At 42.0% G+C, this 11,535-nt stretch overlaps 2 protein-coding genes across 3 annotated transcripts in view; one reads left to right on the top strand and one right to left on the bottom strand.

The window, feature by feature from the left end:
- The window catches only part of SARC_07603 (hypothetical protein), a 4,131-nt gene extending 1,362 nt beyond the window's left edge, over nucleotides 1-2,769 (top strand). The window contains exons 3-4 of the mRNA XM_014298450.1: nucleotides 327-668; nucleotides 1,182-2,769. Coding sequence (XP_014153925.1) covers nucleotides 327-668; nucleotides 1,182-1,831 — 992 coding nt within the window. The 3' untranslated portion in view covers nucleotides 1,832-2,769. The remainder of the gene's footprint in view (nucleotides 1-326; nucleotides 669-1,181) is intronic.
- Nucleotides 2,770-3,473: 704 nt separating this feature from the next.
- On the bottom strand, nucleotides 3,474-6,955 carry SARC_07604. Of its 2 annotated transcripts, none has more exons than XM_014298452.1 (2): nucleotides 5,753-6,955; nucleotides 3,474-4,106 (listed from the first exon to the last, which is right to left on the bottom strand). In XM_014298452.1, the coding sequence occupies exons 1-2, from the start codon at nucleotides 6,725-6,727 to the stop codon at nucleotides 3,987-3,989; spliced, it is 1,095 nt and encodes a 364-aa protein (XP_014153927.1). In that variant the 5' UTR covers nucleotides 6,728-6,955; the 3' UTR covers nucleotides 3,474-3,986. The 2 variants fall into 2 exon arrangements, with proteins under 2 accessions (XP_014153927.1, XP_014153926.1); XM_014298451.1 differs by lacking the exon at nucleotides 3,474-4,106 and adding an exon at nucleotides 4,764-4,900.
- Between the last annotated feature and the right edge of the window lie 4,580 nt (nucleotides 6,956-11,535).

An 11,535-nucleotide genomic window follows, 5' to 3' on the forward strand; every position in this document is an offset into this window, starting at 1 on the left:
TGTATAAAGTATATATATGTATATACATATATATTTATACATAATATATTTATACATATATATATACATACATACATACATACATACATACATTCATATATATATATATATATATATAATAATATAATATATATAATGTATATATATATATTTAAGTATATATATATATATACATATATACATATATATTTATACATAATATATATATACATACATATATACATACCTATATATATATATATATATATATTATATTTATGTATAAATATATATAACAACGCTTGTAGGGACATTTACATTTACATGCTATTCTCAACCCCCCACAGCCGAAGTCGGTGGCTTCCTCCCAACAAACGCGACAAACAACATGAATTTGGCGCCAAATGTCGGCCAGCATAGCTACACGAATCAGAACACGCACAGCACGTCATCGGACGAGTCCAGCCAAAGCATCAGTCGAGCGGGTAGTCTATGTTGTGCGTGCCACCAGAAGCTCTCCAGTACCCATTTCACAGCCTCAAGCCGGACTTCGGCCTCGAATTTGCACTCAACGAGTGAGTTTTGCTGCGAGAAAAAGGCCCAGAAACTGCTAATGCCCAGTGCTGGTGGTCACACGGGTGCACCTAATGCGAGTATCTCGGTCGACGCCCCGGCGACTGATACTAGTGGTATGTGGTTGCTGGGAAAAGTAGAAGTACATAGACAGATAGAGAAAAAGGTGTTGTATATTAATAGGTGCACATTCGTAGTGTGCATGTGTGGCCTGGGTATGAGGACACTGGATTACGCAGGGTTACGCACACAACCGTTTTGGTTCGGTGAATATATATATATATATATCCATACACACACATATATATACACGCATTTGTATATAATATATATACATATATATATATAAATATATATAATATATTAAGTATGTATTATATATATATATATATATATATATTATATATAAATAAATATATATACGAATGTATATATATATACATATGTATATATATAGACATATGTATATATATATACAAGTGTATATATACACAAATGTAAATATATATACACATATACAAATATATACATCAGCTCATCGATACGTACTACTCCACACACCCCAACCACAAGCAGCCTATACCCAGCACAACACTCAACCCCCGCTCTCTTTCTCACTACCCTCTCAGGCTCTACATCCGCCCAAGACACCGGCAATACCGACTCTGTCTACAGCACCTACGGACTTCCGTACGACCACCCCGAAGCCTGTGCTATCTGCCTCGACGACTTCACAGGCGGCGACCCGCAACGCGCATTACCCTGCCGACACGGCACACACTTCCACCGCAGCTGCATTGACCCGTGGCTTACGTTGCACCAGACCTGTCCTCTGTGTAAGACCAACTTCCTGAACGGCTCAGCCGTTGGGAAGGGGAAGGGCCGGGATGGGGTCAATGTCGATGACCGCGAAGAGTTCTATCGCAGCCAGCAAGACGCGGAGGAGGGGACGGCAACCGCGGGCAGGAGTGTGAGCACGGGTAACCATGGCAACAGCGCGAATCGATTCGTGAGTGGGCTGCGCGGCGTGCTGCGGAATGTGGGAGTGAGTTTGGGGGCGTCACGAACCGATTCCGAGCGGGGTATGAATGGGTATAGCGAGGGGGGAGAGCAGGAGGAGGATGGCGACGATGATCTCGATGCAGAGGTTAGCTGGGAGCAGTTGCAACAGATTGAAGCCTTCACAGCCGACCAGGTACCGAACAGCGGACAACTGTTAACGGGCAATCGCTACGCATTGGTGCTGGTGGATCCGCGCACGCTGGAGTTTGATATATAAGCACACTGGGCGTGTATAGGAAACAGGGCAGGCATATGCATACGGACACACACACAGATACATGTACATATGCATGTGTGTATGTGTATCTGTATGGGGATCCATATACCTTTATTCCCCAGGTGCATGTGTATAATCGTATGCGTGTGCGCGAGCAACTGCAGCAGATCAAAGTATTCACGGCCGATGTGTACCGAACTGTGCGCAGTTGCTGACAGGCACTTGTCAATGAGCTTGTGCTGGTAGATCCGCCCAAGCTGGAGTGTGGTAGCAGAAAAAAATTCCGCAACGGACCGATTCCCAAGGCCCTTTTTTTAGGTGCACGGGTGCATATACCACTGTGGCGATGGAACAGTGTATAAAACTTCGGACATGCGTGTGTTTATGCACGTGTATGTGTATAAATGTGTTGGGGGGGGTGGGGTGTATCGTACTCCAGTGTGTATGTGTATGCGTGTGGGTGTGCTTCCGACACACCCACTTTGTGTGCCCGTGTACATTGCGGATGGGATGTCCTTCCACTGAGATACACGTGCATGTGCCTGTGCGGGTCTCAGAGAGGTCAGGGCTTCGTGTTAAGTCTATGTTTAGTTGTACTACTAGACAAGCGAAGGGCGACTCTAAGGTCTCTGTAAGGCACCGATGTGATACGTAGACGAGATGAAAATATATAAACACACGCATACCTATGTCTGTGTGCGTGCGTGTTTGTATGTATACATACATACATACATACATAACCCATCTCCCATCTACACCGAATGGTACCGGGCACATGCACGTGTCGCAGCAGAGTGCGTGTGTGGGCAAACACCACGTCATCACAATGTTATACCGTACGCGGACGAGTGAGCGAAATCAATAAATAGGATACTACATCCAAATATCCAAATGAAATACCCGAACACCGCTCATGGCACCAGTTGTCTATGAACGCCCGTACTAAATTAAATACATTTACACCCCTCCCCTCTCCATCTTCGAGAACTTCTATTCCATAGAAATAGGTATGATACATACGCGTGTATTTATATACACCTCATTAAATACATTTAGGACACCCTTTCCATCTTCATCTCTGAAAAATTCAATCAATTGCAAATACGTACCATACATACGCGTGTACGTCTTTACACCTGATTAATACATTTAGGACACCCTTCTCCTCTTCATCTCCGAAAAATTCAATCAATTCAAATACGTATGATACATACGCGTGTATTTATGTACACTAGTTATGCACTTTTAGAACAGCCGGGCCCAAATCTCAAGCAAAGTATAGACATATTGCAGATGCGTGCATGTATATACACCTTGGGATATACATCTAGGACATCCCTCACCCACCCCCAATCTACGGAAAAGTAGTTGTATTGCGAATACGTAAAATGTATACGCGTGTATGCTTGTACACCATGATAAATACATTGAGGACATCCCTCACCCACCCCCAATCTTCGAAAAAGACAATGTATACTTCCATTACTTCGAACGAAGCCATGAATAAACCTTGTTCGTTCTTTATTATATATTATATATATATACTTAAAAAAAACATTTAAATATACGTATACAAAGCTATAGATACATCATACATAAACATTAACGAGTCAGTTGGCATAGCGCCAATGAATGAGCATTATATATTTTATATGACACACACACATATATATATAGATATATACAGATACATATATGTAATTATATAAATATGCGTCGCAATCACCTCAGGAGTGTTTAAAGTATGCACACCGAAACTGGTCAAAAATGAACCGAAATTTTATTCAAGACAGACAAGTCCCAAATCATCTACCATTGGCCTGGTCTCCTATTGTAAAAACTAGGACATTCCAATACATTGCGGCTGAAGGGTAACGTAAAACCCACACACGATGTCTGCTATGCAATTGCTGACAAAGGCCACTCAAGGGTTTGTACATGCGTTCTTGTACACATCTGGCAATACGCGCACCGGAATCCGTTGATTCATTCTCATAGTTCTGGACGTACATGCAACGAAAAGGTGTCCACGGACCAACAGAAATGCACTGACAGCTCGCATCAAAAGAGGTACACACAAACTGGGATCACAGAGCCCAAAAATTCTGAGCCCCATTCCAGAAATTATGGGCCCCGGATACACCTTTTGGGTCGTTTACTCCTCCTTAGTACTAACTGCAGTTTTGGTGTCTGCGGCAGCCGTCTTTGTGTTATCGGCTCCCTTTTTCTCGTACGCTTTCTTGTAGAAATCAGCGAAGAGGACCAACATGTTGACCTGTGCGTGAGGTATACGTGATCGCAATTGTGAGAACGTCAGGGGGCAGAACACAAGGCCATAGTGCAAGATAGGGTAAGGAGAAGGATAGGACAGTGATAGATAACAGGGTGAGATGTAGCACAGATTAACCATTGAACCGGATGAATGTAGGAGCATCTCTCTCCATTGCTAGTATTGGTTTCAGGGTTTGGGGAGTAAGATATGGATAACGGGGACACGCAGTCACTCGTGAGAAGGTATTGTGCACAAGCACAGCAGCACGATTTGGATATTTGACTAGGTCAGTATATATATATATAGGCATATTAGTACATAACGAGGAGCACTAGTTTGTCCATTGAATGTCTGTTGAGAGCGATTGGAATATGCTAGTCGTAATGGTGGTGTAGGTATAATGTATTGTGTAGTCGTATTTAGGTAGGTATATGAGCCCTGTGGCGACCTCTCTCACAACAAAGATCAGGAACACCACTGCTTACAATGATTAAGTCCCGCGCTCAGTGTCTGCTTCATCTGTACGTATTGTAATTGCAATCTCAAAAAGAAACTCCAGGTTTAAGTACAACTCTGAATCGTTCTTGTCTAGGCCTTCGATCATAAGAAAGCTAAGTTAAGTTAAAACAAAAAAACCCTCAAAACCAATATGTATACTAATCTGATTCTTTACTAAATTCAATTATTAGATACGGGCCTACACAGACGCGTGGCTATTGCGCTTTCGAGTTCCCCCGTGCGACCATTTGACAGCGCGCGTTGTAGAAGAAACCGGCGAAAAACACCAACATGTTGAGCTGTAGGTGAACATAACACCGTTATATATTTTAGCTACATATGTGGACAAAGTATTGCCGTGCTAAACGAGGATACATACATGCAACCATAAAAACATATCTATATATATTGCATATATACGTCCCAGTGTGTCAACCCATTGCTGATACCGCTTATAAATACTGACGCTCGAGATAAATAATTGCACTGAACAAGTCAGTTAGATGCCCTAGAGTCTCCTATGTACACTACGCTTATGAGCGATATATACAGATCATATAGCCAACTCATCAGACATAGCAACGAACGCGACAGAACAGGTACTCTGTTCAGCGTAAGTAGGAAGCTAGTTGTGAGTCAAATATTTACGTGCTCTCGAATGAGATACAGGTAACAGTTCACTATTATTATATGAACTGGTTGTGAATGTACCCGATTAAGGGAGGAGCTGTACGCCCCGTACGCATAGATACAAATGCAATATATATATATAATATACGTATATATAACATTTAGTTTTATGTATGACGTGTATATAAAAAGATTTGTAATATTTTTTGGTATATAAAGTTTTGCGGGAATAAGTTGCAAGAACAAACGTAAAAGCACAGTCTATGCGCATTGAGGGGTGGGGGAGTTTGCCACGACACGGCGTCATAAGCACACAGTAGGAAAGTATCCATACTTGAATTAGGGTGTCACAGATATCAAATGATTGATTCCATAAATATCGGAAACTTTCAATAATATATATCTCTATATAAATTTATATCAATATATAAATGAATATACACAAATATATATATCAACGAGTAAAAGCAAATCACAAATATATACAGATAGGAGGACAAACGTAATCAGACTTCACATACCATGACAAAGACCTGCAGCGAGATGAGCCATCTGGGGTATTCCGTGGTGTATGTGAACGCGTACACAGCGTGCGCCAAGCAGATGACAAATTGTGTCAGCTGTGCCTGTGTCAAGTGTCGTTTCCATGGACACCGAACCTTCAGCAAGGCTAGGAGATAGTACGCATACATCATCACGTGGATGCCCGAGTTCATTAGCGCTCCAAAGTAGCTGGTGCCGCCGCACTCGAACCTAACAACGGCCCACCAGGCCCATAGGATGAGGGTGTGATGCCACATGTGCAGGAATGTGATCTGGTTGTTCTTCTTACGTAGCGCCATGAACACGGTGTCAAGCATTTCAATGTACTTGTTGTTGTAGTGCAGCCAAATAAGGAAGCCAAGGTTGAACCCAGCGGGTGTTTTGTCTGCGCCGGAGATAAAGGTCGGCCCGTTCTCGGCGAAGACCTCTTTGAGGAACGACACTACCGACCACACATTGAACAATGTCTGAAACAAGTTATACATCACCATATAACTCTTGAGTTGGAAGGGCTCGCGGTTGACCATGTAGGAATTCTTAAGATATAATATACCGGCCACATATACGAACGTCATCACAATCGGCAACGCCAAACTGATCGTTGAGAAGGGGTCGTACATTTGTCTGTGCTCTGCACTCCAGCACCAGTTCATCGCCACCAGCTGTATCGTAACCACGCACAGGGGCTTCCACATATCACTAGTCCATCCCGTTTCATCAGCTTTACGACCCTCATACGCGACCTCGCGTACTGTATCGGTCGCATCGCACACCATGCGCGGCGCATCTTTGGCGCTGGCTTTGGATACCGCGCTGGCCACGCGCGAAACGTCGCGTAGTGCGTCTGATGCGATTGAGCGCGTTCCCTCCAGCGAGCTGGTGAAGCCATCCTTAGCTCCAGAGATGGTGGAGGTGGCTGCCTCATGAGCGGATTTGGCTACTTTGGAAGCCATGGTTACCTAATATTTGGCCTACTATTCTATGGACTGTCTGTGTTAGACTGTTGTTACTGGTTTATTCCCAGTACGTGCGGATATTTGAGACTGACCTATTCAATTACTACGGCCAACGTGAGCGTACGTCCGGTGTTTAGTGTCAATCCGTGGCGATTCGTTGTCGTCGTGAGTGTCTACGAATAAGCAAAGTATTATGCAGGACGTCGTGTGGTGCGTCACTCTTTGAGTCAGTGTAAATAGTATTCACCTCCACAGAGAGTATATACAAACGTGCAAAAATTGTCAGCACAGAGAGAGTACCGAACTGATGGGGTATGTAACACTGGGACAGCCGCCAGAACCCACCAAAAAAAAAAATCATCTGGGGAATCGGCAAGAGACCTGAAGGCTGACAGTAAGGCTGAAAACAGGAATCGGGATTGTTGATGGGTTTTTTTTAGCTACGCAAGCCTATAGCCTACAGGCTACAGCACAATGATCACATGAGTTTCTCAGTTTTAAATACAGTGGCCTGTGCCACTTTCACTCTATTATTGCCGAATCAAATAGGCTGATCACAGTGACTAGTGATCAGTTGATCACACACTCACGCAGAGTTGCAGAGTGCAGACACACACAACAAGAGAGAGAGAGAGAGAGTTCACACTTTCAAATTTCAATCTCACACAAGAAGTTTACAACAATGTGAGTTTTGTTTTTATTGGAAAAAAAACTCTTATGTAGTACATACAACAGATCTCTTTATTTATTTTATTTTTAGAACAATAGAGTGTATGTAAGGTAAGTGTGTACAAAATAACGACAACATGACCGAATGAAAACCCGACTCGGGCTGACGCCTGACAGGGTATCCTTTCATATATGATAGGTGCATTTTCCAGGTCTCACTCAGGTGACAGTCGTCACAACTGAAACGCTCAATCTCTTTTGATTTCCTATTGTCAATTTCGTGGCCTAAAATTTTCAACGATAGGACAGTTTATTGAGTGCAGTTGCCCAAAAAAAAGAAACTGTGTAGTTGATTTGTCTTTTGTAAAAACAAAAACAAAAGTTATTACTTTTTTAAAAGATCAAAAAGTTAACATTAAAGTTGGAACTTATATTCCGTACCCCTATATTTAACTTATTGTGAATGCTGAGTGCCGAGTTGCCGACTGCGGTATACCGACTGCGGTATGTAACTATGTATGTAACTATGTAAATATTTATGTATGCGAGACTGCGACTCTGCGTGCCCAAAGCCCCAAACTGCGCTCTCGCCGTGCACAGCCCATTGAGCCCGGGCCCCAGGAGACAGCAGAGTGCTATTTAAAATTTTATAAATTTAAATAGTAAAATAAAAATTGTAAATATGTATGTATTTATCATTATGAAATCGAACTCCTAAGTCAGATCTCGAGTCCTCGAGGTACGAGGCCTGACTCCTGAGCGGCCGAGCCCCGAGCCTCCGACGCCGAGGGCATCGGCCATCGAGGCTTGAGTGGACCACTGGATCTTAAAATCCAAATATTGCACACGTTCTAGAGTCGCGGGTTCTCGTTAGTGGTGAGTCGGTGACTGGTGAGCTGAGCTGGTCAACGGCATGTCTGTTGCCTCTGGCGATACGTCGCGACGGTCGTTTACATGTTCGACATTGGGGTCGCGAGTCGCGACATGTCTTCTGGCCGACTCAAGATTGAAGAAATTAGACCCTTTGAATAATCAATATCTGAAAATTTCGCCAATCATCACAGGACCTTTCATCGATTACCAATAAGTGAGCATGAAAATTCTGAAGATTTCCGACTGTATATGACATCCTGTCTAGTATGTATATCTAAACGACATACATACGACATGTTAACGATCGTATACAGGGTTTTTTTTGTTTTTTTCAGACGACATGTCGCAACCTCATACCAGCCCAGCTGGTAAGTCACTACTTTTAAATATACTGCCTCACTAGTGAGTGGTGACTGGGGAGTGGTGACTACATAATGACTTCTGCGCTGCGGGCGCCGCCCCTGCCTGTTGCCCTTAGAAAGTAGAAACACCCTCTACTACTACTCTCTAGAGAGAGTAGAGAGAGTAGCGAGGGCCCAGGGCCCCAGGGCTAAGCTCGATACGTTTTGTCTATATGTGATAAGCTTTAAACGTAAACGCAAAAAGCTTAGTTTTTTAAGCGTTTTAAAGTATATCGGGGGCAAATCGACAGTGATTTCTCCCCAAATTTGCGCCTGAGAAATTGACCTTTTTAAATTAAAAGGCGATTTGAAACTGTTCACAACTGACTCAGAGTGAAAAATAGGACAATTCGTGACAGTTAGGCCGCCTCAAAAAATGTACTTATTAGTAAACCCATAGGACTATATTTAGGATAAACTTTTAACGTAAACGCTTTATTTTTTACATTTTAACGGGAAACGTACATAATGAGGTTAGGCCCAGGGCTCCGGCCCAGCCCCAGACAAGTCCTCTCCTCTAAACCAAAGAGTAGTAGATACTATACAAATTTAAAAGTGTCCAGTCACCGGAGTCTCAACACTCCGGAGTCCAGAGTCCAGTCTCTCTTGTGTCAAGCCAATACTAGTAGTTGTAGCCTAGTAGTAGAGACTAGAGTAGAGAGAGTAGTAATGGAGTAAGAATCTATACTCTCTATTAGAGATTAGGTGAAAAGAGTCAACTCAGTCAAGCCTGAAAGGCTGAAAGTCAAAAGTCGAAGTCAAAAGTCAAAAGTGGAAAGTCAAATCACAAATGTTGTTGTACTTTTTAGTTTTTTAGTTTAAAAAAATATTTTTTAAACCGAAACAAGACAAAGGAGGTCACACACAAAAGAGTAAATAAAGAGTGAAGACTGAAGACTGAAGACTGATTAGAGATCACTGAAGTCTGAAGAGCCAGAAAAGAATTGAACACTGAAAAGTCTGAAATGTGAAATGTCTTGTTGGATTGAAGGATTCTCATCACTGAAGCAGACTTCTATTCGGAATACGTAAACACGCTTTCAATTGACGTGTTAACTTAAAACGTACTACGTTTTTATTCGTTATGTATAGGCCCACAGGGTCTTGGTTTCTGCCCGCCCTTATATTTGGCATAATTCGCTAACTATATTTCACCAAAATATATGTTGAGTTGTTTATAGTTGGACAGATTTTCTACTGACAAAATATAACAGCTTTTAATTGGGCCATATAAGGTGTATCCAAACAAAATTGGTTTTTAGAATTATCTCCCAGTATACTACCTGAAAACGGGAAACGGCTTCAAAACTAAGCGTTAACGTAGAAAGAACGTACTACGTTTTCAGCCTATATGAAGCACGTATTGAAGTCTGCACTGAAGTTGTAAACTTCTTGTGATTTCAATTTGTGATTTATTTTAGTAAGCATTTGTTTTTTCACGGTCCTCTCTGGATAGTCTTAAGCGGAAATCAAGGTTTCTCTCTACAACTCGAAAATTTAGCAGAAACTCAAATCCAGGCTCCAGAGGGCCGTGGGTTTTTCGATCTGAAAATAGATAAAAACCTAAAAAGGTGATCCTCATTTGCTTGCGGGCATTTGATTGAATAAGAACTGAAAGTTCTGACTTCGGATGTTGACATTTGACAATTGACCAATATTTTTTTTGTTGTATAATAGGGTACTTTTGTTTTAAGAAGGACAAGAAGGCTATGGTACTTTTCACCGCGTACACATTACACACAGTCACACACTCACAGTCACACTGTCACACACTTGACAATGTGTGTGAGCCTGTGATGTGAGTCTGTGAGATTGTGTGAGAGAGTGTGTAAATATTTTAGAGTACATCGAGAGTAGAGACTACTAAATAGTAGTAGAGAAGAACGTTGCAATTTTTAACGTATTGAGCAAAATACTTTAAAAAAAAAGCAGTATATACATATTGAGTTTTAGCTTTGAGAGAATTGAGGCCTCAAAAAAATTCTAAACCGCTTGTACTTCGGCGGCCCTAAAACTGGTGAAAATTAGGTTTTCTGGTTTGAATGGTCCGTCCTGAGAGATAGAAATGGACGATGGCTGACCCGAATGGGTGTTTCTATTGGTAAAAAACCTTTATAATAAAAATTGTGTGACTACTTCACTACCCAGTCTACCCACTAATTTTAATGAATTATAGAGGCCTTGAGAATTCAGAATTGGGAACAAAAAGAAAGCACTTTTTGCCACACAAAAATAAACTCTTTCTAATTGGATGAAACTGGCAGAAGCTCCCTTGTTACGCACTTTGAGTCTTTGACCGGATCACAACAATCGCATGAATCTCAACTGGAGAGCAAGCCGTTCCCCTGTGTTAAAATAAACGTAACTAAATACATGTCATATAGTCAGCTACGTCTATAGAACACGTCCCAGTGGATTATGAGCTATTACGTACACCAATGTACGGATACACAGGACGACAGTATAACATCACAAGTAATAGCCTGTAGTCAAACGTGCTGCGGCAAAACAACATGATGGCGAAGGAGGCCAACGAAGAGGTGCCAGATATAGCTGTTATAAACTGGTGCGTGGATTTCTAGGTTAAATATGCGTGTCACCGATAATATATGAATACAACCATGGTATCGAATGGTTGATTATTTTATGCCGAGTGTGAGGTTTATTTAGTATCCTTCGATGTGTGTGGATAACTAGTGTCTAACTGGGAGGATAACAGGTGGCCGAATGATGCCATTCAGTGCGTTTGTTCAGTGCGTTTGATGTGGCTAAAAAACCCCCTGGGTCGTTTGAATTTGCACACAGCAACATTGATCTATTCTGTCACGCCAATAAGCTTCATTGAATAGGTATATATATATA

The sequence above is a fragment of the Sphaeroforma arctica genome (assembly GCF_001186125.1).
Source record: "Sphaeroforma arctica JP610 unplaced genomic scaffold supercont1.612, whole genome shotgun sequence".
NCBI lineage: Eukaryota > Ichthyosporea > Ichthyophonida > Sphaeroforma > Sphaeroforma arctica.